The following is a 26,855-nucleotide window of genomic DNA, read 5'->3' as shown; positions in this document are numbered from 1 at the left end:
TGAAATAGAAGGCTGGACACATAGGTTTGGTTTGGCCTAACCATGTCTTAGTGTTTTTTGCTTTCTTAGAGGAGAGAAGACCCTGATTCGATAAAGATTTCCTGGAGTCTCTGATGTTAGATGCTTATTTTACTTTATCTGGCAAGGGGTGGTTGGTGCACAGACCTCACTGTTTTCATCTGATGCTCTTTGGAGATCCTGAGGACGTTGACATAGGAGTTAAACGCACAGGGCTTGGAAAAGGCTGTCATGGGAGTCTCTCTCACCTTTACGCACAAACCAGTGTGCAGCCCGTGAAGGAGAAAAGTGAGGCACTCTCTTAAATCCTAAGTAATGTTTAGTTTCCCTAATTTTTCTTGAAGTGCATTTAGAGGGATACCAGGTGAGGGACGCTCCAGAGAGTCAGGAGGCTAGGCAGTGCTCCTCGGAGGCTGGGGATTTGAGATGGAAGAGCTCTCGCTGTGGTGCCTCCCACAGATGAGGGAAGGCTGGAGGCAGACGTGAACTTGGCAGCTTTCCTCTCTGTTCCAGGTGTAGGTACAGTTGCTCTTGCCCGTAGGCTACTGAGAATTCAGCTCCTCTGCCCCTCTGGCTAGTTCAGTGCTTAGGGACTCTAGCTGGACTGAACCGGGGGGAGGGGGGATAGGCAAAGGTCAAGGAAAGGGGGAGTCATTATTATTCACTTATTTATTCTCAGATATGTTCAGTCAGTCCCTTTGTGTTTGTCATTTGTAACTCCGTAACATAACATCAGCTTCATTTTGTCCCTGCATTCTTGGCTTTTTCCACTGAAATCTGGAATATAAGAAGGTTATTAGTCTTTAATGATGTGGTCTTTATTGTGTTACATGCATTTTTTGTGGGATACCCTAATTTTACATTTGGAATTATAATGTAAAGGAATAATGTAGTTTATATTTGCATAGTACTTGATTGTGTAAAATGTTCTTTCACCCACAGGACCTGTGTGATTCTGTGTGTGATCCTGTGAAGCAGGTTGGGTTTTAAAAGGTATTGTACCCATTTTACAGATAAGAAAATGAGACAGCAAGGGTTTAGCATTTTGAACACGGTTACATGGCTAGTAAATGGCAGGCCTGAGATTCAAGCCCAAGTCTCTTTCTGCCTAAGCCATCGTAGACTCTCTTCTTATGGAGACTAGGTCAGCAGGACAAAAAGATGAAGAGGCCAGTCACCCTGGTGAAGTCTTTAATCCTCTGCAGGTTTTTAGATCAATAGACTTTTGATTCCTATTGTTCGTGGCAGTTATGTTCTGTAAAGTTGGCTTGGACACTAAATCAGCAAATACCAAACCGTTGCTTCTAGAGGAAAGACAGGGATGAAAGGTACAGTTCTGTCTGGTCACCCATAAAAAGTAAACTGGAAAGTTTTCTTTTTTAATTTCAAAATATAAGATCACTTTGTTTTCATTGAAGGACAATCTATGGTTCATCCAAGCTTAGTACCCAAAGAGAGTAGGAAGAATGATGCTATTGTCTCTTTCACTCCTTCCCATTTAGGGAGGAGGGCGATCTGCCCTGTAATGGAAAGAGCTCTTCCTTCATCTCCCCTCCCAGACATCAACTTCAGCTTCTCGGTCATTCACTCTTTCCTTCATGCATTCATTCACTCGACAGGTTTTTTGTTTTGTTGTGTTTTGTTTTTGAGCACCTGCTATGTTTCCTGTCCTGTGTAAAGCACTGGAGATACAAAGGTGAGTAAGTAAGATGGTCAAAGAACAGTAAGGAAAACAAGGTGGACAAGCAATTGCAATATAGTGTGGCTTATTCAGATACGGAAGCACGAAGTTCGATGGGACGCGGTAGGAGAGGCCTCTCACCGGGTATTAAGGCTTCCTGGAGAAGGCAGTGGGATGTACAACATGATCCCTGAAGGGCAATTCAGTGAAGATGGAGGGAGGGCCGTCACAGGTGGGAACAGTAGCCTGTGCAGAGCACGGAGGGAGGATGGTATGATGTGGCGATGGGTCTGACGGCATAGCCGGGTGGAGAAGCCGGTGGGGCTCTGGGGCTTGGTAAAGCATGCTACAGGCTGTATTCCAAAGCCGTGGTGAGTCACTGAAGTCTTTTAAATAGACAAATGCCTTGATCAAAATTGCATTTTACAGAGAGCACTTTGATTGTATAATCGATACTTAGAGCAAGGACCTGCTCTTTCCCCCTCCCCTGAACTGTAGCCTCCCTTTAGAGTATTTGAGACGAAGAGAGACAGGTTATGGCATGAGCACTTTGAACCTTCCGCTGCGCAGCTGTTTCTCCCTCTGAATTGAGAGCCTCTCCCAGCCTTCCGCATTCCCTCTCCCACAAGGCCCACGTCAGACACGATCACGGAGTCATGTAATATCAGTGTGATTCACAAGGGTCTCGATGTTCACTTGACAACACCGGTTTTTATTTCCTGCCATGCTATTCAATGGAGCTATTTTTTCTGACCCTAAATCCTACGCTTTGACCCTTTTACTATGGCACCTCTTAATTATGCTGATAAATAATAATCATTACTGTGATTTATTGATCACTTTGTGCCCATTATAGTATCTCTAATCTCATAGCAGCCCTGCAGAGGGAATATTATTTTCCCCATTTTGATTATTTTTAACCTATATCAAGATCCTCTGCTTCTTTTCGTGTCCACAGACTCCTTGGGATGGAGGAAGGATCCAAGCTTGTTTAGAGTTTGCTGAGGGAGAAATGGAGGTTAATCGATTTGCATGACTTAAGGTTTTTCTCTGTAACAAGTGTTGATTTTAATGATTTTGTGATATGTAAGCAGGGAAAATGTCCATGCTTTAAGCTGAATTCTGACATGAAAATGGCCTTATGATACATTAGCATATAGCAAAGGCTAAAAAGTCTACCCAGATCATGTGTAATTATTTATCCACTACACCCCCTTTCAGATTTACCTTTTAAATTAAAGAATAGGCTAAAAACGTGCAGACATTGACTCAAATCATAAGGCGTTGCCTTCAAGAGTTCAATCTGGTTTAGTGTTGTTGACTGAGAGTGCGCATGGTAAGGTCTTTTGTTCACTCAGACTGAGAGTGAGGAGCTGTTTGCTCAGCCCACCTATAGAGAACCCAGGGTCCTTCATAGGACCTGAATTGCTGGTGACAGGAGGTTGTGAAGTCTGCTTCACACCTCTTTGAGAAGTCAGGGTTAAAAAAGACCTGAGGGGTCCCAAGGCCAGTCTACTCATTTTTCAGACAAAGAAACGGAGGTCGAGAAGTCAGTTTCTTCCAAGAGCACATGATGGAGTAGTGGTGGAGCTAAGAGAGATCTTCCTGACTCAGGAACATGTGATCTCACCTCTGAGAAGTTACTAGCAGACTCCGGGGAAGAACAGTGTAAGCACCATTATACACTAACATCAAGTCTCAGTGTTTGTATAGGCCTTTATGGGGTTTATCGTTATAGCTGTAAATGTTCAGTGAGGTCTGTTCAGTGTCAGAATACATAGGTATTTGCTAGGGGACATAATGGAATAACTCAGTGTAGCTGGTCTAATTGTTGAATACTGGGGTCATCACAAGGGTTACTAACTCCTCGAAACACAGACTAGAGATTCCCTTCACTGAATTGTGTTACAGATTTTTATGCTGTTAAATAAACTCACTTTTAGTGAGTATATAAAATTTGCTGTAGTTCTTGAAATACTCTTAGTATTGTAATTGGAAGCTATTTCTGGAGGTCCATGTTAGATAAATTTCTCCTCGATTTCTGGCACATTTTAGATTTTTCTGATTTTATTGACGTATTGTTTAAACATACTCAAGTTCATGTAGAGACTCTGCCAATGGCCAATATTCCTAGGAGAATAAAAATTCTGTAAAAAAAATTCTTTCAAGCAACGATAAAATCTCCCTTAAGAAGTAAGGATAAGTCTGAAGGAATAATTCAAATAATGAAATTGTGCTAATTAACTAAATAATTGCTGTTTCTCCTTTGTAGTTTGACAAGTTCCCATCAAAGAACATAGAACAGTGGCTTGACATTTTCCAAATGCAGAAGAAGCTTACTCTGTTACTCATTTCTAGGGGTCAAAGGCTTTTCTCAGTATAATCCTAGAAATGCCTCCATCTACACATAGTCAATAAAGTTTGATCCATAGGTTAACCAGATTCATGATATAATGTATTTAATTGTAAGATTTTTATATCCTTCATGAGTTGTAAAAATTCAAATATAAGAACATATCAGAGAAGTTGTCTCTGGGTGGATCTTAAACTCCTTTCAAGAGCAGTATCTATTACCCTATATTTTTTACTTTTTTGAGTGAAAGAGAAAAGAGGCTGAGAGAGAAATTTCCTACACGTGTGATTTTGTATTTCTGGTGTGGTATCTCATCTCTTTTTTAATTTTCTCCACCATAGTTATGATCTAACTTGTTGGCTCAGAATTTGGAATCCAGAACATTTTTCTGGTATTCTCATCAAATACAGTCCTTCCTTGCTGAGTTTGAACTCTCCCTATAATATCTCATATTTGGTAAGAAGACCTAAGATCATCATAGCCTTAAAACAGAGTATCTGAGTTTGGATGGAGATTTTTTTCTTTTCGCTTTTGTTTTTCTTTCTTTTTTTCTTTTTAGAGGGAGAGAGAGGATTTTAAGCAGACTTCACGCCTAGCGTGGAGCCCAATACAGGGCTCAATCTCACAACCTTGAGATCATGACCTGATCTGAAATCAGGAGTCCAACGCTTAACCAACTGAGGACCCAGGAGCCAAAATTTTTTTCTATATCCAGCTGAAACACTCTATAGCACACCCTTCAAGTCATCTTGCCATATATAGAGAACATTATTAACATAAAAGGTGGGAAAATGGGCTGTAAGTTTCTCTTAGGCAGAGAAAAGTACTCATTATGTAGCATATGGTATATGAGAGAGAGAGAAGTAACACTGTTACCCCTTGGAGTTGACTCTGCTTCCATGAAGAGGAGAGAGGCACTCAGTCCCGGGTGTCCCATCTGAGGGGAGGAGGTATTGCTCTGCAGTGTTCCCTTTATTTCTTAGATACTGGAGTTTATGTGAGTTCTCTGTGTCCACATAAAAAATCCTCAAGGAATCATCTTCACTCTTCACAAAAGGGTTATCATTTTTTCATTTTTCCCCGCTTTGCACTCCTAGACATCATACTCTGATTCTGTGGTTTGTGATATCCAGCTAAATCTAGCCTAGTCACAGAATAGTCTTTAATAATATTTTGAAGGGCAATAAACTTGAAGTCTGATGACTCAGATTCAAATCCAGAAGCAGTTTAACCAGGTTAAGTCACTTTAGACTTAACCTCTGTGTGCCATTTTTTTCTCTCCTTAGAAAATACTGATAATAACTGTTGCCCTATATTTTTATAGAGTTGTTTTGAGCTTGAAATGAGATAATGTGAAAATAGTTTGTTAAGCTCTATAGAAAGACACGTTTTTGTTCTTATTTTAGCATTTGTAAAATATTAAAAAGATTGAGCAGATTCTCCTACACTTAAACTCCTTTGGGCAGATCAGTAGAGTCATCAGAGAGGCAAACAGTAAAATAGACAGGAAGTCAGCAGCTGTAAAGCAGCTGTAGGTCCTCATGATACCCAGGAACCCTCTTTGCTCTTCCAGTTCCTCTGCACCTCACTACTCAGAGCGTGGTCTGTAGATCAGAAGTACCATGATCTCCTGGGAGCGTGGAAAAATGCAGACTCTCAGGTCCTGCCCCAGACTCACTGATTCAAAACCTGCATTTTAACAAGCTCTCCAGGTGCTTCATATACACATTTTAGTTTGAGAAGCACAGTACATACCACATGGCACTGGAGCATGCTGGATTATTCTAAACAGTAAAGTAGTGAACATTCTTCATTTTAATTATTAGGTTTGAAGAAAATATTGCTAGCTCATGAAACCCGTTGTTCCATAGAGTTTTTTCAGGTGAGACTAACAAGTAGCTCTTCACATATTTTTAAAAAATGATTTAACAAATCATTAAGTAACAGAGTAAGTAATGCACTTGGACGTGGTGAAAATGATGAAGGTGGCCTTTGGGTAATGTTAGCGGAGCAGCTGGGTGGGATTCAGAGCGGGGTCAGAGTAGCTTGAAGGACCTCTGTGGTGCCCACGTTAGCCCTAGCCAAGGGTACGCGTAAAAGGCATAGCTCCTATGTTTGCCTGGCACCCCTGGTCAGACTCGGGGTGTCCGGGATCATCTCCCACTCACCAACCAGATGAGAATACAGACTGAGCTCAAGGTCAGGGCCCCTTTATCTCTTTCACACAGCATTCTTTGGGGGAAGAGTTCAAGCACCAAAATACCCTTTACTTCTTCATTTCCTGCTTAGAGGAGCTGTAGAGATAGAAGATTCTTCAGTCCGTTCTTTATACCAGCCTTTAGCTAAGTGTCAAATCTGTGGACAGTTCATCCAAGGAAGTTTTCGTTCCCCATAACTCAGTTTCTCTTGGGACACAATTACGGAGTCGAGTTCAATTCCTTATTGGGTCAGCCTTGTAAGAATTTGCCTACATTTTGTTTCTCTTTCATTTCTTCAGGAACTTTGAAAATTATGTAAGTAATACAACTAAATTCTTGAGCCATTAGAATGTAGAGGGGGACATGCTTCATCTGAACTCCTCCAGCTTCCTCACATGTGCTGCCACAGTAAATGCCCGTGGTGGTCTTAGTCCAGATTCCCATCTTTTTCTCAGCCCGTTTGCACCCCTTCTTGACATGATACTCTGATTCTGTCATCTGTGATGATCCACCTGGAGCCGTCACCTTAGCCAAGTTACAGTTGAGTTGGCAAGGATTTCCATGCAAATGAAACTATCTAACCTTTTGATCAGGGTTATTGCTCCTTATGAAAAACCTTCCGGGAAGAAGGGCCTGACATCCCATTTATATCTTACACACACACACAAAAGTGAAGCAGTAAAAGATACTGATAGTTAAAACAAAGCGAAACAAAACAAAACAACCTTTTCAGAGATTGTAAGTTGAAAAAGGACAGTAACTTGTACTTTTGTAAAGAACAGTATCTATGAGGGGTGCCTAGGTGGCTCAGTTGTTAAGCGTCTGCCTTCCCTGGGATCAAGCCCCGTATCGGGCTCCCTGCTCAGCAAGAAGCCTGCTTCTCCCTTACCCATTCCCCCTGCTTGTGTTCCCTCTCTTACTGTCTTGCTCTCTGTCAAATAAAAAAAAAAATCTTTAAAAGAATGGTATCTATGAAAATTCTTGAGTTGTCTGCATACAAAGCTAAGATAGTTGATTTGATTCTTAAAGTATTACTGAGACTTCTTATTGTCATCCTATGGACAGTTTCCACTGGGCTACTTTTGTTTTAATGGGGATATATGCTAAAATAATTCCCTTCCTACAGTTGTTGAATGCTGCCTGTTTCCCAATTTCTTCCATTTAAAGCGTTGTCATAAAACAAATTTGGAGACAGGCAGCGCAGATTAAGAAAAGACTTTGCAAGTACACATGACAAAGACCTAATTTCCTTAATGTATGTATGTAGAGTTCTTCAAATGACTAAAAAGTTGAATAACCCAACAGCAGGAGGGCAAAAGATATAAATTTGAAGAAAATAATTGAAAATGGCCAGTAAACACGAGAAGATATTCACACCATGTATCTAGAATGAAACACAAATCAAAATAAGTTGTCATTTTCCACCTGTCCGGTTGACTGAAATCAAAATGTTTGAAAAGCCCCAGTGTCAAAGGATGGGAAAAAATATCATGTTGTTGTTGGAATTCTAAATTGTATAATTTTACTGAAGGATGATTTGGCAGTATTTATCAAAATGTGAAATGCACATACACTTTGACCATGAAATTCCACAGATATGCAAAGATAATGTGAAATGATCATGTTTAAAGCATTATTTATAATAGCTTAAACTGAAAGCAATTTCTGTGTCCCTCAGGACAGTTTATAGTAGTTACAAGTACTGAGCCAGTGGAATAGCATTCAGCAGTTCAAAAAATGTGTAAGCTGTATCTGAAAAAAAAAGTGGGAAAAAATATAGAAGACTGTGAATAGTATGATCACATTAATATTTTTTAAAAAGCTGGGGGGAGAAATAAAAGGATGCTACATATACTTGTATGTGAAAAAAAAAAGTTCTTTGAAAAGATGCACCAGCAACAGATAGCTGTGAATTCTGGGAAGAGGTCCAGGAGGGAGAGAGACCTTTAATTATTTTTAAATGCCTAATTTTGAACTTAATTAAAACAGTTCTGTGTATAAAGAGGAGGGGTTTAGTTGTGTTGAGAGACAATGTTAAACAATCACATCCTTTCTCTTCCCCTAACCTACAACACTCCTCCTGTCCCTACTTCTTCATCCTTAAGAGTAATGCTCTTCAGGAGAATTAGCTGAGGTCTTCACTTTCCCTGGGGACAGCTTTTGAGATAGAAAACAAATATGAGTGAAGTGGCCAAAGGGTTGGCAGTTGAGGGAAAAACAAAGACTTTGTCCAGTATTGGCATTGTAGTGCTGTATGCTAAGAACAAGCCATTATTTGGTTATCTCAATTAGCCATTTAAAATAATTCAGATAAAACATGATATACATATTATCATATCATATATAGGAATATTATTCAGCCATCAAAAAGAATGAAATCTTGCCATTTGCAATGACATGGGTGGAGCCAGAGAGTATTATGCTGAGTGAAATAAGCCAGTCAGAGAAAGACAAATACCATATGATCACACTCATGTGTGGAATTTAAGAAACAAAACATGAACATATGGGAAGGGGGAAAAGAAAAAAAAGAGACAGGGAAATAAGCCATAAGTGACTCTTAATGACAGAGAACAAACTCAGGGTTGATGGAGGGAGGAGGGTGGGGGATGGGTAGTAAGGAGGGCACTTGTTATGATGAGCACTGGGTGTTGTACATAAGTGATGAATCACTGAATTCGACTCCAGAAACCAATATCGCACTGTATGTTAACTAACAAAATTTAAATAAATAAATAATAATGCATTGACACAGAATCTATCACACATCATCGATGGCTGTACAAGTTGATAACAGTATCTAGGGAGGTCAGGTCAAAAAGGTTTATTACTATTTAATATGAACATATGCTTTCATTCAGCAACTCCACCTCAAGGAAGTGATCAAAAATATATGTGTACAGGTACATAAAGATGAAATAATTCATTGCAACATTGTTTGCATTAGCAAAAGACTGGAAACAATCTAAATTTTCATTAACAATAGACTGTTTCAATAAATAATGCATCTATAAAAAAATTAAAAAATAAAATCAGATAAACATAATGGTATTTTCCTAAAGAAAAATTTGGTTTGGATTTCCTGGGTAATTATTCCTATTATTATTATGCCTATTGCTCCTATAAGGAAAATAAGATTATTAAATCGTCCTTATTTCCCTGGCTAATTTGAGGGTGGAATCTTTGGGGTTTTGATAGAATCTTTTTTGAAGTGGACTTTTGCCTTCTTGAAAGAGGCCCGGACATGTCTCTCTTCCCCCAGTGCCCGGAAAGTGTTTTGACACCTAGATTCAGTTATAAAAAAAGATCTTACTGTACTATTCACCTTTCCTAGTTGCCTACCATTTAAAATTTACCCAGTAGCATTTTACTTAGTTTTTTTTAATACTTCATAAAGTTATTTAAAATGTTGAGGTACATCGAAGTATCATTTTAGCACTTAACATAAAATTTAGTAATTACAATTTTCCAGTTCCCAGCCCCTCTCCTCCCATCACCAGTCCCCTGCCCCCACCTCCCCAGAAGACTGCTTCTCCTGTCATAAACTTGTCCTTCATTTCACCTTCGAGGCCCCTCATCAGTACTCTGGGTGTCCAGGAGCCGTATCTGGAGACACCCTGTGCCTAGTGATAAGCTCTTCTACCAGCTTTCCTACACGGCTGAGTAGGATGTTTTCTCAACTTTTTCCATCGCCACCCAAATTCTCTCTCTACGTTTTTTTCTTCTCATCCAAATTCTCTGGTAGTGACCGTGGGCATTTCTTTCAGATGGAGATTATTTTACTTTTACCAGACATGAACCCATTGGAGTGTGTGGACAAATCATCCCGGTGAGTGAATCTCCTTACGCCTCCTATTTATTTTCATTTGAATCAGTTCTCTTAAAGATACATAAAACATGGACCTCAATGAGGTATGCTTTCCATTACAGGGGGCAAAAAACTGAGCTCATGTTGTTGACATATCTTTAACAGCCTCCCTGCAAATGCTTATTTGAACAGGTTAATAGGGTTTCAGCTCTGTTACCAGGAGTTGAGTTCTCAAGCCATGGAATTCTCATATTAAAATAAGCAAAGCAAAGCAAAGCCCAGTGTATTAATAACCTGCCCTTGGTTATGGATGTCCGTTCTGCTTATGGAAAATTAATGCTTTGTTATATTTGCTTGTTTATTTTTTAGAACTATGACTCACCATCTTTCCAGGCATATTGTTTTATATGGTCTTTTAATCCCATTCTTTCCCACTGTTTCTTTTCACAAGAATCTAGATAGAAGACTCTATGGAAGACACAGCAGTACAATTAACGTCACGGTCATAATTGAAACCATGCCGGGCTGTTGTATGTCTTGTAAAGGGAAATAGATGTAGTGCTTAGTGTTTGGATTGGAACATTAAACATTGTCTTTTTTTTTTCCCCTCTCTCTCTCATACACAGCCTTGGCACTGTATAAAACATCATCGAATCTTCCAACAGTACTAGCTAATCATTCTGGCAGGGATTTCAGGGGAGGCTCAAATTCAACTCTTACAGTAGAGACAAGAAGTGTTCTCTTTCCAAAATGTAGGAGGAAGTCATCTTTGGCTTTGGGGGTGGGGCAGAGATTTTTGAGAGGTATTAGTATTTTTTTTAAAGTGATCTGCAAGCTGTGGGTTTCTGTGAAATTTACTAGAGAATGAAACAGAAAATGAGAAGTTGGGTTTAAGTTCTGCTGCTCCTACCCCATCTAGGGAAATCCCCCGTGGATCGGGCCAGGGGTGAGGTCTGTCACCTCCATTGCGGGAACTCAAACCTGCTCTCCTCGCCCTTCCCCAGAGGCAAGCTCGGAGCTCCAGCTTTCACTGACAACACAAGAACCACTTGTCAGCCAGCTCCGGCTCAATTACCGCACTCCAAGATTTATATACTGTAGATGGAATTAAAACATCTCTGTGGACTCCCAAGTTTATAAACAACCAAGGGGAAAAGATATTGGGTGTTTGGTGAAGGCAAGACACTTGTATATTTTTGCAAGCTTGCCAGGGCCAGTGAGAATCTTTCAAGGGTGGCCGCTGAGATGCTTCAGGCTGAAACACATTATGGTCAAGGGCTGAAGCCAGGGGACCAGGATTTCTGTTTTCCTTCTTAATGAAATTATCAATGACACCTGATAGCACCAAGGTTCATCCCTATGCCTGTGACAGTACAAGCTTAATATCCTTTTTAGGAATCAGTTTAAATAAACCATCTTAGGCCCCAAAATCAGATACTCCCCTATATTTCTCAGCTTCCCATTCGTTTATTTTGCAACGGAAAGGAGACAAATGAAAATTTTTGCATACTCATCAGGCGATGCGATTCTTTTTCATCATCGGGTGCTTTGTGACAATACGTGTATATGAAGAAAAGGCACTCTCTTCAAGTACACGTTGACTTAACAGCCGGAGTTTTCTTTTCCAGCCCTTCCACACCGAATAGCTCTCTCAAACCCGTCTGAAGCTGCTGGTGTAAAATCACACATGCAAGAAAAAGTTTTCGTTACAGGAACTTACTGGAACCAAAGTCTAATTTTATTTTATTTTTTTAAAGATTTTATTTATTTATTCGACAGAGACACAGCGAGAGAGGGAAGACAAGCAGGGGGAGTGGGAGAGGGAGAAGCAGGCTCCCCGCTGAGCAGGGAGCCCATGCGGGGCTCGATCCCAGGACTCTGGGATCGTGACCTGAGCCGAAGGCAGACGCTTAACCGACTGAGTCACCCAGGCACCCCCCAAAGTCTAATTCTAAAAACAGACAAAATGACAAAAATGAAAAACCAAACCAAAACAAAGAAAAAACAAAAACTCCCTTTTCACTCTGAGCTTTCCTTTGGGTGGGGCGTTGGGATATAGTATTTTGCCGAATGGAGAGAAAAGGGGAGATTTTCAAGGCCAGTCCTCTTCTCTTCTTAATGAAGTAATTAAAATATCCAAAATCTATACTCTGTGGTGAGACAAGATTTATATAGAGGCCTCGTCTGAGAAATCTGAGCAGTCACAGCTTGAAAACAGAGTCATAGAGCAATATTTTTTCATTTATCCACCTTGAGTTTTTCCCTTTCAGTGGAACTTCCCCCTGCTGATGTTTGCTTGGAAAATTGCTCCGGCTCTTTGCTGTGGTAATACAGTAGTTATCAAGCCGGCAGAACAAACCCCGCTCAGCGCGCTCTACATGGGAGCCCTCATCAAGGAGGTAAGGGAAACCGGCTTTAGGAGTGGCTCACGCTCCCCTTATAGCTGGAGCCTACTGGAGCATATCCGATTTAATGTGCTTCATCAGCTTTCACAAGCCACATTTCCTCCAATTCTGTTTTGTCAGGCTGGCTTTCCGCCGGGAGTCATCAATATTTTGCCAGGATACGGGCCAACGGCTGGGGCAGCAATAGCTTCTCACATTGGCATAGACAAGATTGCGTTCACAGGGTCAACGGAGGTAGGTACCTGAGAAGCCGTGGGCTGAGGAACAGTCCTGCAAATGAAGAGAGGGTTTGAAAGAAAAGAGAATGTGTTATCTATAGAGGTGGGACTCCGCAAGAGCAGTGAGTACCCAAGCCCTCAGAGGCTGGCATATTGTCATAGCTAGAACACTCGCGAATGTCAAAGTCAAGTTGTGCGTCGACCTTTCGATGGCACGGATCTTGGAGTGTTTTTCGGGATGCCATCTGTGGAAAACCTGTCCCAGAAAACAAAAAAACACCCTCTTATGTTTTGAAATAGAAGGAACACTTCCCAGAGGCAAAAGGAAACAAACAAAATCTATCCCAGAAGCTGGGGTTCTAAACACTTTTCTGAGTCAAGGACATTAATGGCAGAAGCAGGTTAAGAAGCTGGAAATCCAAACTGATCTCTAGTAGAGATAAAAATGGGAACACAGCTCTCTGTCCTCACTATTTCACCAGATCCTGTAGATACAGTTGACATCTAACTATGCCCATGAGCCATAAGGGATGAGAAAGAGCGGGGGTCAGCAAACGTTTCCGGGAAAAGGCCAGAGACTAAATATTGGAGACCTTGCAGGTACTGTCGTTTCTGCGGCGACACTCCACTCTGCCCTTGTGAAGCAGGAAGCGGCAGCCATAGGTAACGTACAAGCTGAGCATGGCCACAGGCCCATCGAGCTTTGTTTATAGAGACTGAAATCTGAATTTCATATAATTTTACACATCCCAAATTACTAACCTTCTTTTGATTCTTCCCCCCACCACCCCCCCACCAATCATTTAAAACCACAAAAACGGTTTTTAGTTTGCAGGCCATACCTAAAATAGACAGCAGGCCAAATTCGCTCATGGGCCATAGTTTATTGACCCTTGATAAAGAGTCATAAATCTGCTTAGAAAGATTTATTCTGAAATGTTACTCTAAATGTCTTGGATTCAGGTAACAGAGATGATAAAAAAGAAAGTGATTCATTGTTTCAAGTAGAACTTCACGGATGACCTCCTTGTCGAAGGAAGGATGTTTGCAGATCTAGAACAGTGCTGCCTCACAGAAATACAATGAGCAACACTTGGAATTTGAAATTTGCTGTTAGCCACGTTAAAAAAGTTTTAAAACAAGTGAAATTAATTTTAACATATTTTATTTAATCCAATATTTCCAAAATATTATCATTTCAACTCAGGATCAGTATAACGAGTCATTGTCACAGTATTTTGCATTCTCTTTTCAATACAAAGCTTTTGAAATCTGGCCTGTAGTTTGCATTTGCAGCACGTGTCAAAGCAGACCAGCCCCTTTGTGAGTCGCTACACGGCACGTGGCTAGTGACTCCCACACTGGACTGCTCGCGAGGAAGGGCTTGACTGTATCAACGGATGCAATTAATGATACTTGGTTAAATGGACTCAGGTAAAAAAGTTCCATAAGAGACTGGTTAATAAACCCGAGTGTTAATTTATAGTTAGAGATTCTTGGGTTTTATGTTTATAAAGAGTTAATCTTGTTTCCAAACCTCTTATTCTAGTTGTACTTGTTACAGTAATTTGCAGTTTTAATGAAATATATAAACCAAAATGTGGGCGTGAAAGGAAATTATAGTTCCTATTTAAACTAAGTCTAGTGCTTTGAAAAGATTTGCTAAGGGCTAGATGCCTTAAAAACTGCAATCAGCGAGGAGTGGGCAAGACAATTTTAAGAACCTAGGGGACAATATAAAGCTAGATAGAATGTGCACCTGGCTCACTTTGCAAATATTTTTAAGTCTTCACTCCACTTTAAAGAAACTGAAACCAGTATTTTAGGGGGATGGTTTCATCAGAAGGGAAAGGTAAACCCATAATTAAAGAAAAGTTCTTGGTTCTATATCCCAAGACTAGAGAATGAATGTACATATTTTTTAAATTAAAATGAAATATTTAAGGATCTTTACCTGCTTTAACCTTTTTTTAAATTAACTAGTCATGGGACGCCTGGGTGATTCGGTTAAGCATTCGACTCTTGATTTTGGCTCAGGTCACGATCTCAGGGTTGTGAGATCGAGCTCCACGTCCGGCTCCACGCTAGGCATGGAGCCTGCTTAAGATTTTCTCTCTCCCTCTGCCCCTCCCCCCACTTGCACGCATGCTCTCTTTCTCAGAAATCAATTAATTAGTCAGTGGTCCAGATTGAGCCAGTTAAGGGCTTTCTACTATATAATATTTTTTTAATAAAAATGGGATCATAATATATAAAATGAGATATAGCTCCTTATATGTCAGTACTTACAGATCCCCTTCATTCATTTTCATAGGTGAATAGCATATTCTTGCATCAGTGTATCATAGTTCAATTAAACACTTGGGCCGTTTCCATAGTTTGGGGATAATGCTGCTATAAACATCAGGGTGCATGTCTCCCTTCAAATCAATATTTTTTTATTCTGTGGGTAAATACCCAGGAGTGCAATTGCTGGCTTATAGTGTAGTTCTATTTTTAACCTTCTAAGGAACCTTTATAATGTTTTCCAGAGTGGCTGCACCAGCTTGCATTCCCACCAACAGTGTAGGAGGGTTCCCCTTTCTCCACATCCTCGCCAACACCTGTTGTTTCCTGTGTTGTTGATTTTAACCATTCTGACTGGTGTGAGGTGGTATCTCATTGTAGTTTTGATTTGTATTTCCCTGATGATCAGTGATGTTGACTAGGTTTATTTTTTTATAAGTGAGTGTTCAGTTACTCCATCCTTTTGCAGCTAATTTGAGTACAACATTAACGTATGATAAATTTCCATATATACATGTTTCTGTTTTAGGACTCACAATTTTATTTGTCTATTCTTTCACTAGTACCAGATTACTTCAATTACTAGGTTTAAAAGATGTTGCAGTAGGGGCTCTTGGGTGGTTCAGTTGGTTAAGTGTCTGACTCTTGGTTTCAGCTCAGGTCATGATCTCAGGGTCCTGGGATCCAGCCCCACCTTGGGCTTTCCACTCAGTGGGGAGTCTGCTTCCCCTCTCTCTTTCCCCCTGCCCTTAATGCACTCTCTCTCTTTTTCTCTCTACAATAAATAAATAAATCTTTAAAAAAAGATGTTGCAATATGTCAGGCAAGATACCCTCTTATTTGGTTTTTCAAAACCTTTTAGCTATTCTTGCCCATCCTTTCAGATAAAATTTCAAATTGATTCTGTAAACACTTTGCCTTCCTCCCCAAAACTCTCATTGGAATTTTGACTGGTTTTACATTATCTGTCTGTACTAAATTGAGGGTGAGTGCTTTCTGTACAAGATTGACTTCTCATCTAGGAGCACCATGCAAATCTTTTCATTTATGTGTCAGTTACATAGATTTTTAAAGTCACAATGTCATGTATTGGCAAGCTATATTGATGGATGACCCAATCTTAAAGGCTGGACAAGAAGTGGCATAGTAAGGGGCACCTGGGTGGCTCAGTCGTTGAAGCATCTGCCTTCGTCATGCCTCAGGTCATGATCCCAGAGTCCTGGGATCGAGCCCCACATGGAGTGAGCTTGAGCTTGCTGCTCAGCAGGGAGTCTGCTTTTCTCTCTCTCCCTCTTCCTCTCCTCCTTCTCCCTCTCTCTCTCAAATAAATAAAATCTTAAAAAAGGGGAGGGGGCCTGGATGGCTCAGTTGGTTAAGCATCTGTCTTTGGCTCAAGTAATGATCCCAGGGTGCTGAGATCGAGCCCCTAGTCGGGCTTCCTGCTCAGCAGGGAGCCTGCTTCTCCCTCTCTCTGCCTGCCACTCCCCTTGCTTGTTCTCTCTCTCACTCTCTCTCTCTTTCTCTGTCAAATAAATAAATCTTTAAAAAAAAAAGGGTATAGTGAATCGGTAAGAACATAAGCACTTGTTTCTGGGCTGCTTGGGTTCAAATCTCTTGTCTTGCCTTTTTTTTTTTTCAACTTTTTAAAAGACTTCATTGAAGTATAATGCACATACAATAAAATACCTAATACCAGATGTACACAAAATTACTCATATAATCATTGCCCAAATAAAGATATAGAACACTTCCATACCCTAAAAAGATGTTTCATGCCTCTTTGTGTGTAATACCCTTGGCCCCAGGCAACCACTGATCCTTTTTCTATTTTTGTCTATTCTAGAATTTTAGGTAAATGGAGTAATGCAATACATACTCTCCTGTGTTGGTGGGTTTTTTTTTTTTGGTTGTTTAATATTAAAGAATTATTGATATCATTGGGTGTAAATCTCCCATCCTGATTTTTATTTTCTACTTGTCCCATCTGTTTTTTTGTTCCTTCATTCCTCCTTTTTCTGCCTTCTTTTGGGATGAAGTGAGTACTCCATTTTATCTTCTGTTTTGGATTATTAGCTCTACCTCTTTTTAAAGTGGTTGCTTTAGTAATTACAATACGCATCTCAATCACAGTCTATCATTAAACAGTGTTGTTACTTCATATATAATGACCGCACAACAGAATTCTTCCACTTTTCATCCCATCCCTTATGCTGTTGCCCTCTGATTTGCTCCTATGTATGTTATCTACTCTTTTTGGTAAGTAAGCTCTCTTTTAAAAAAATTTAGAGTGAGAAAACAGTTATTTTGTGTTTACTCACAGACTTGCCATTTCTGGCCCTCTTTTTTTTTTTGGTGTAGGCCCAAGTGTCTTTCGGATACCGTTTTCCCTCTGTGTTACCATCTTTCTTGAACATTTCTTAGAGTGCAGGTTATGAGAGGCAAACTCTCTTGGCTTTTGTCTGAAAATGTCTTTATTTTGTTTTCGTTTTTGAATTAATTTTTTTCTGAATTCAGAATTCTGATTTGACAGTTTTTATTTTTGCTTTATTTTACTTTCAACGCTTTATAAAGATGCCGTTCTGTTGTTTCCTGACTTGCACTGTCTCTCATGAGAACTTAGCAGTCATTATTTTTGTTTTACTGAACGTAATGTTTTTTTCTCTGTATGCTTTTGAGAGATTCTCTTTTCACTAGTTTTCAATAATTTGATTCTTGTGTGCTTTGGTGTAGTTTTCTTTCTTTTTTGTTTTTCCTCTCCTAATCGAGGTTCATTGAAAACTTTTAGATCTATGAGTCTATAGCTGGATCTGTAAGTTTATAGTTTTCATCAAATTTGGAAAACTTCAGCCATTTCTTTCAAATATATATATTTAGTTTAGTTATATATATATGCATACATATATATATGGTTGGTTGGTTTATATATATATATATGGTCGGTTGGTTGGTTATATTTATATATATATATATAGTTGTTTGACTGGTTTTCATGTCTGTTAATTTTGGAAAGGATTGTTACCATGTGGATTTTGTTGTCTTTCTTTAAAGAGTGCTGGGTTTGTTTGTTTTTGACAAATGGTTAAGTCACTTGCATGACAGCTTGACCCTTTTGACACTGACTTTTAAGCTTTGTTGGGACTAGTTTATTTTTCACTAAATATTAAAATTTACTAAGATTACGAAGATTCTTCCAAAGCTTCAACTGAATGCTCCCACTGTTTAAGCAGGTCTTTCCACTCTGGCCAGTCCAAACTCAAAGGTCTCCCAGCCCTGTATGAGCTCCGGGGATTATCAGCATACAGATGACCTGGTCTTTGTTCTCTATCCAGTCTCGTGAAGTCTCACCCCATGTATTCCCAGCTTAGCATTCAGCCAGAGACTCAAAGGGACCCCCGTGCTGATTTCTGGACCTCATTCTCTCCCTCTGGTACTAAGCCCCTCACCTTTTAGCCACTGAAGCCTCTATAAACTCCGATCTTCTTCATCAACTTAGGGAGACCATCCTGTTCTACTTTGGTCTCCCCATCCCATGCTGCAGTGAAGGAAGTCTTTTGGCAAAAAGGTCTTCCCTTATCCGTTTCTCTCATCTCTGGGATCACAGTCCCATACTGCCGGGTGGCCAGTTTGAAGAAAGCTGTTTCACATACTTTTCTAGTCGTTCACGGTGGGAAGACAAGCTCAGGGCCATTACTCCATTATGACCAGAAGCAGAAGCCTCTGTGGCATCTTTTGGTTAATTTTGATACTGTTCTTCGATTTCTTTCTTTAGATTTCAGGCAGATCACTTATCCTCGTAGTTTGTCCTTGTCCTCATTGCCTCAAATTGGATAGATGGTTGTCAGTGAGGTTATAAATTTATTTACTTTCTGGCCGTATATGCAGATTTTGGGGTGGCATTCTCTTTGGAGTCTATCTTAGGCATTCTTCTCAGTACCTCAAGTAGTATCTGATGTGTAGTCACCTTGCATTATAAATATTTGTTAGCCCCGTAAAAGAGGAAGGACTGCATTTGAGGGGGAAAAAAAAGCTTAATCTCAGAGCTAGAAGGGGATGATTATGCTGTGCTCAGCCCAACTGTAGCTACCACCTGCCACCATACAGCACTACCACAATATCATTAGTTCAAGGTATTTAAGTTTAAATGAAAAGGTACTTCATTCAGAGATAACATTGAAGAAGAAGATAGTTCTACATCTTAATTCCACAGTTGCTCATATTCACAACTGGGAGAAATGTAGGCCTATCTTCCTCTTCTCTTGGGGGAAAATGAAATGGTGGTGATATGGGGACCAAGGGACAGAAGGGCCTTTGGAAAACAGTAACCCCAGCTGTGAGGACTCTTGTGAGTAATGTGTTGCTCGATGCTGGCAGATAATCAACAAATACTGAAATCCGTTCAGTTCTCAGAATCTTTCCCAAGCCTGATATGAAGGACCAGCACTTTCAAAAAGCTTAATACGTGTTTTGCTGGGATGTAAAACGGGAGATTAGGTGTCACCGTTTGCCTCTCAAAAGCAAAGATAGTTTTCATTTTTCTGCCGTTTCCGACAGCTCTACTTTTAACAGGCATTGACGCTCCAGAACTGTAGATTTTATGCTAAATCAGTGTGTATCCTTAACAGTCCCTTCTGGAAGTGAAAAACCTTTTAGATATGGGGGAAAAAAAACAAAAAAACCCAAAAACCCAGCCCAAGGAACCTAAATCATGCCAGATGGGACATATCGAGAAGTTGGTGTGTGTTTGATTTCCTTGTGCCCCGAACACTTCGCAGAGCAAACCAACACTGGACAGCAGATGTTCGGTGACTGGTAAACGCGGAATCCCAGCGTTCTGGTGGAGGAATTTCATATTCAAAGGATGCAGAGATGTGCCAGAGTTAGGTAGAATATTAGGTTTTACCCTATACCTATTTCTCATAAATCATCTTTCTGCTCCTTAGATTATGTTACTCTCCCCTATATTCAGGCCAGGTTAATCTCCATCTGCAAAGCTATCCGGTGGCTTATCATAACCGAAGTTAATCACTGAGCCAAACCGTTAGTAATCAGTCCAGTCAGCCTCATGATAACAAAGACCTCCTCACAGAATCTTATGTTAGTTTAGGAGTTTTAGAGCTTTAGTGTCATTCAGCTTGAGTTAATTTCTTTCAATCCTTTATTGAGAGCCTCTTAAAGGGAAATGAAGTACTCCTTTTGCTAAATGAAAACTTGAAAGAACACTGCCCCTCCACAACACCACACTTCGCCTCTTTAAAAAAACCAGAGGGGGGTAAAACAAACAAACAAACAGGAAATCACTGTTTCGGTAAGAAATTCCAAGCCCTGTCTTCAAGTCACACTAAAAGCAATCAAGATTAAATAAGATACGTCAGATCCGTATCGGAAAGCTAGACATAATTTCAACCTCTATAATGGCGGTGTGGGCTTGTTCACAGTACGTGTGATTATTTTATCCTTCCAGTCCTCAGATGCCTACCTCTAGATAAGGGATGAAGGTATCTAATTCGTGGATCTGAAGATACAATAAGCTAATATATGTAACATGTTTAGGACAGGGTCTGTTTCGTAGTAATGTACAAGTAAATATTAGCTGTAATTGTTCTCTGTTTATTTTTAAATGAAATTTATAGAATAATTTATGCTTGGGGAAGTGGGCTAGAATAGAAGGGGGCTGGATTCAACCAACCTGGCCTCAAATCCCAAATCTTCTGCTCTGTGACCTTTGGCAAATTATTTAGTCTTTCTGACCTCTCGTTTCTTCATCTATCAAGAAGGGCTATGAATAACTCCTAATTCCTGCAGTCCTCTGGCAGTTTTACTTTCCATTTGTGTGTTTTAGGGCTTTTACACACAGTTTACAAATATTTTTGTCTTCTAATGAATGTGGAGGTGTTTTTGTTTTTGCTGTTCTTTTTCACTTTTTTGAAAGGTCGCCCAGGTACTTCCTTGGATCAGCTGATTTTAAGTCCTTTTTTTTTTTTTTTTCCCAAAGTGGAATAGTGTACTTGACTTAGAGAGCGTGCTAGAAGAGGACACTTGGTACCTATTAAGGAACTTTCATATGATTCCACTATGGCCTAGAGTGGGGACCACTCCCACAACCTGTGTTTGCCAGAACCGAATCCCGGAGCAGGGAGAATTTCTTTGCAACAAAGTGTAATGGGTTACCATGTTTTCCAGCAGTTCTTCAAGGACTCCCTCACCTACAGGGATTGGGGATGGGGAGTGCTGGCCGAGGATGGAGGGGCTTGTTTAAATGCAGATTCCTGGCCACCACCCAAGAGCCTCTAAGTCAGAACAACTGGAAACGAGGCCCAGGAATTCTCATTTTATAAGCTTTTCTAGTGATCCTTAGGTTCACTAACTCTCAGGAATCACTAGCTTATACATAATTTGACGAGTTGGCTCATATTCCAGAACATGCTTCTGGGTCCGTTTAAGAAAACAACTACAAGCTTGAGTTTTTTAGCCTGTGCCAGAGAGAACATTTGTGTGAACTGACACCTGCCACTCACGGTGTCCGCTCTGTCCATAAGTTCATTCCAGGGACCCTCTCTCTTCTAAGCACCAGCAGAGGTGCTTAGACGGAACACGGGGGTATTCCCTGCCACGGGGACGGGTTCTGCAATGATTATATTTCTCTGAAGAAGCTATCGCTCACACAGTGCCCTTGTAACGTGCTCAGGCTTTTCTTATTTCCATAAGCTACACCTCAGGGACAAGAACCACAGCACGTCCTCTGCCACTTCTCCGTCTGTGTTTAGCTAATGACCCGTCTCTCCTTCCTGCTCTCCAGATCCTGGAGCGGCGCCGGAGCCCCGAAGGGCCCGGATGGCCTTGCCAGCTGCCCAGGAGGGAGGACTTTGATAATCTTAAAACTCAGAGTCCCTTGTTATCCGGTAACCACTGGGACTCCCCACGGCGTGCTGGGGCTTGGTAAAGATGCTCTTAAGTCACTTCTTGTTTGACAGATGACCTTGGGCTTCCCCTGGCACACAGAGCCAAAGATCACCCGGGTCCTTCCTGAGCTTCCTCCTCCCTCTCTTTGCTAGTCCTTCTGTGCCTCGGGCCCGTTCCCCAGAGGCTTCTCCAGGCTGAGCACAGCTCCAAGATCATGGCATCATCCTGTATCCCCCTGCAGACATTGTTCAAGGGAGCCCAGAGAATCAGCTGATGAATTCAGAGAAAATTTGACACTCCAGGCTTAGCCGGTCAGATTTTCTTCTTACAAGCAATTTTTGTTGCCCTTTTCTGCATAAAAGCACTATTCCTAAGGGAAGGTACAAGGTTCATTTCAGTCCTCACTTTTGGCTTCTGAACTTGGAAGTTAACCACCATTTCCCGCTCCAACTCTTCCGTCCTATAAGACCATCAGTACAAAAGATTTTTCACCTGGAGTAACTTAATTGGCCCATTTAATTTTTAATTTAGCAATATGAAATAATCCAATGAGGGAGTCCACACAGTATGTCATTTAGAATATTTCCTTGAAATAGTTCACTGTAATTATTGACCTCTTTTTTGAGCTTTAGACTTCTGCTTTCTAACTGCAGAGTGGACACCTCTACCTGGATGGCCAGACTCCTCCAGGTCGCGGATAGGTCGATTCATGACCTGGCCCCGCGCCTTCCCCTTTGTCCAGCCTTCCCAGACCACTTGCATAGCCCAAGTGCTATGCCTTTCCGTTCCATGACCTTGTCCCTTGCCTTTGCTGCTTCTGCTGCCGGAGCGCCCTCCTCTCCGTTATCTGCCCCGTGAGCCCTTGGTGCCGTGGGTCTGTTCTACCGTCCGTGCGGGTAAATGAGAACTGGTCTGCTTCTCTGGTGAGTGTGGTGCTTCGTTCTTACTGAGACTGATTATCTCAAATGTTGCCTCTTTCTAGTTCTAATCATAATTCTTTCTTTCGTCCTCTGATCTGTTATTTTCACCACCTTTGGCTTTCTTGTCCGTTTCTTTTTTTCTCGTCACTTCTTCTCTCTCCCTCTCAAGCTCAAATTATCTTAAAATTTAGTTGATTTATTCCTAATGCGTTTGACTTTAATTAAAACCATCAAATCGTATTTTAAATGGTCAAGTAGATTCAATATAATTTCCCCGACAACAGTCCAGAAAGGACAACAAGCAGATGTCTGGCATAATTGCTCTAATAAAGTAACAATTTCATTGTTTAATGTATCTTTATTGACAGTTTTATTGGGCTGTAATTGATATACAGTAAATTGCACATAAATGTACACTTTGATATGTCTTGACATATGTATCTACCTGTGAAACCCTCACCATGTTCAGATAGCAAATACATCCATCACCCTTGGAAGTTTCCTGCTGGGCTTTGTGATCTCTCTCCTCCTTCTTTCCATTCCCTTCCCATTCCCAGGCACTGACATGCTCTTTGCCATTGCAGATTGTTTGCATTGCCCTTTTGGAATTCCATATAAATTGAAACACACTGTATATACCCTTCTGTCTGGCTGTACTTACTCACATAGTAATTTTGAAATCCATCCTTGTTGTGTATCTCAGTAATTCATTCCTTCTTGTTGCTGAGCCATATTCCATTTTATGGATATATCACAATTTGTTCATCCATTCAGCTGTTGGAGGACATTTAGGTTGTTCCTAGTTTGGAACTACTATCAATAAAATTTCCTATGAACGTTTCATGTGCAAGTCTTTGTGCATCTGTGTTGTGTGTGTTTTTGTGTGTGTATTTTTCCTTTACTATTGGATAAATACCTAGAAATGGAATGGCTGGATCATATGGTAGGTTAAGAAACTGCCAAACTATTTTCCAAAGTGGTTGTACCATCTTACATTCCTCCCAACAATGTATAAGATTTCCAACTCCCCTACATCCAGCATTTAGTATGGTCGGTCTTTTTAATTTTAGCCATTCTAATAAATCTATAGTGTTATCTCAACATAGTGTTTTTTAAAGTGTATGTGTGTATATAGTATATATCTAGCTTGGGAACTTTTGACTGTGCACCACATTTATTTAAAATTTTTTTAAATTATAGAAGCCCATTTGAAAACATTTTGCTACAAATTTATTTCATAAATACATAATTAATGCCAAGTTCCACCTGATTACTCATTAGCTTTCTGAGTCTGTTTTCTATGACGTGGGGAGAGTGTGACACCTACTTTACAAAGTGGTTATGAGCATTAAACTAGGCAACATCTGCAGAAGATCCTGTTAACACAGTTACCCCGTTACTGGCTTACAAGTGATTCTTCTGGACTGTGAGTTGAAATCAGACATTGTACATATTAATTATCCTTAACAGTGTTTGAAATTAGGTAATAATCAGTCCAGACCTTATCATGAGATAGATCAACAAACATACCACGTGGCATAATTGAAAGTGAGTTCCTGCAGTTTTTAAAAAAATTAAACAATTTTTGTTTAAAATTAAAAAATTAAAAAATATTAAAATATTTTTTAGGTGATCTTGGTGCATCATTGGGGGTCCTTTCCCCTTATTCTTAGGATCCTGTGCATGTATGTGCATTATAGATAGGTAGTTGCTTTTATGTGGTGTTTCCACTGCACATTTTTTACTTTTGGATTCTGGCCCTCCTCCCTGTAATGTTAGTTTCTGAAGCAGAGGAGCTAAAACACTGAGTGCACACATATTGACAGCTGTGGTCCTGGAAGAGAATAAAGCACCTGCTTTGCAGATGGAGAGCCTGAAAGACAGGCTGTTTCTCGTTACTGTTTTTATGTTAGCCCCCATTTTAAGAATTCAGTTTATTTAAACTAAAAAACAATTCACCCTTTTCTCCTACTCCCCACCCCTGCCTCTGGTAACCACCAGTTTTGTCTCTGTATCTATGAACTTGTTTTAGATACATATATCTGATATTTCTCTCTCTAGATAGGCATGCATATATATATATATTTGTATATATGTATACATATATATACACATACACATATATAAAATATATTTATTTTAGATTCCACATATAAGAGAAGTCATACAGTATTTGTCTCTCTCTGATTTATTTCACTTAACATAATGCCCTTGAGGTTCATCCATGTTGTCACAGAGCACAAGAGTTTAGTATTTTTTACGGCTAATATTCCATTGTGTACGTAACCACAGTTTCTTTATCCAGTAACCCATTGATGGACACGTAGGTTTTTTCCGTATCTTGGCTATAGTAAATAATGCTGCAGTGAACATGAGGGTGCAGATACATCTTTTCGAATTAGTGTTTTTGTTTTCTTCATCTAGATAAGTACCCAGAAGTGGGATTGTTGGATCATACAGTAGTTCTATCTTTAACTTTTTTAGAAACCTCTATACTATTTTTCATAATGGTTGCGCCAATTTATATTCCAACCAAGATTGCCTAAGGGTTCCCTTTTCTCCGTGTCCTTGCCAACACTTGTTATTTCTAGTATTTTTGATTCTAGCCATTTTGACAGGTGTGAGGGGATACTTCATTGTGGATTTGATACGGATTTCCCTGCTGATAAGTGATGTTGAGCATCTTTTCATGTGTGTGTTCGTCATCTGTATGTCTTCTTTGATGAAGTGTGTTTTAATCTTTGTCCATTTTTTACTGTTCTCTTGTTTTATTGTTGAATTTTAAAAATTCTTTGTGTATTCTGGATACAAGTCCATTGTGCTTTGCAAATATTTTCTCCTAGTCTGTAGATTATCTTTTCATTCTCTTAACAGTGTCCTTTGCAGAGGAGAAGTTCTTAATTTTCATGACATCCAATTTATTGATTCATTAATTTTTTAATTTTCTGGATCAGGCTTTTGGTGTCACGCCTAAGGAATTCTCGCCTAGCTTAGTATCACAAAGATTTTCTCTTATATTTCCTTCTAGAAATTTTATAGTTTCATGTTTAACATTTAGGTCTGTGATCTGTTTTTATTTAATTTTTGTGCATGTGATAAGGTGAGGAACTAAGTTCTTTTTTTAAAAAAAAATGTTGATAATAAGAGTTCCAGCACCATTTCTTGAAAAGATGTTTTTTTCCTACTGAATTGGCTTTCTGCCTTTCCCTTTGTGTTTTAGATGTCCATATTTGTATGGGTCTTTTTCTAGATTCTGTTCTGTTCTGCTGATCCATATGTCTGTCCCTTCACCAATACCACACTATTTTTTTATTACTGTAGCTTTATATAACACAGGAAATTCTTTATCTTAACGGGAGAACATTAAAAACTAAATATGTAGTCTTCAAAGATGCACATCTTCAATGGAGGGACCTGAGAGAGAGAGAAGGGAGAATTTGAGAAAAAGAATGAGGCGGAAGATGACCCTGTGAAGAGTTTTGCTCTTAGGAATACTCACAATAGTGAGCTAGTAGAGCAAATTTCACTGACTTTTTCTGACGCAGTCTCTATTTGATATTTCTTTCTCTAGAGAAGCTTGCACTCACTTGGAGGGGAACCACTTCTGTGGCCTCGGGAGTATCTCCTAGTTTCTTCTCTGGAACGATATCATTAACAGACAATGGAAGACCTGAGGGAGAAGCATCTGTCTAGAATATGGAAGCCAGCTTATAATTACCCATGTTAATGGGGGTGGGTAGAGAATTTTCACAGGCAAATCAGATGAGCCCATAATTCCCAGACCCACTTTAAGCTTGCTCTCATCAGGTTTTTTACTTCTTGATCCATCTATTCTCATTTAACTTTGTAGGCTTCTTGGGAAATTGTATAGATTCTTCCAGAGGGAAGAATTTGGACATGGCTCTTGGTCTGATTACCCTAGGGAGAGGGGACTTACTGGGACATCACAGAATGTCTGCAGCAGTAACAAGAAGCTTATTTGAGGTGGCTGCTTTCCATTTTACTTTAGCAAAAGGCCTTTGAAAAACAGAGTTACGCAGATTAAAGATGGGATTAATTTCTCCTTAT

At 40.0% G+C, this 26,855-nt stretch overlaps 1 protein-coding gene across 1 annotated transcript in view; it reads left to right on the top strand.

Moving 5' to 3' along the window:
• Positions 1 to 26,855, top strand: part of ALDH1A2 (aldehyde dehydrogenase 1 family member A2) — a 92,396-nt gene that overhangs the window by 43,891 nt on the left and 21,650 nt on the right. The window contains exons 5-7 of the mRNA XM_006744122.3: positions 10,018 to 10,079; positions 12,329 to 12,457; positions 12,584 to 12,697. Of these exons, the coding sequence (XP_006744185.1) occupies positions 10,018 to 10,079; positions 12,329 to 12,457; positions 12,584 to 12,697 (305 nt within the window). The remainder of the gene's footprint in view (positions 1 to 10,017; positions 10,080 to 12,328; positions 12,458 to 12,583; positions 12,698 to 26,855) is intronic.

Source organism: Leptonychotes weddellii, chromosome 9 (assembly GCF_054177405.1).
Source record: "Leptonychotes weddellii isolate Sample4059 chromosome 9, ASM5417740v2, whole genome shotgun sequence".
Taxonomy (NCBI): domain Eukaryota; kingdom Metazoa; phylum Chordata; class Mammalia; order Carnivora; family Phocidae; genus Leptonychotes; species Leptonychotes weddellii.
Note: the sequence above shows the minus strand (reverse complement) of the source record. Positions and strands in the feature narration are given on the sequence as shown.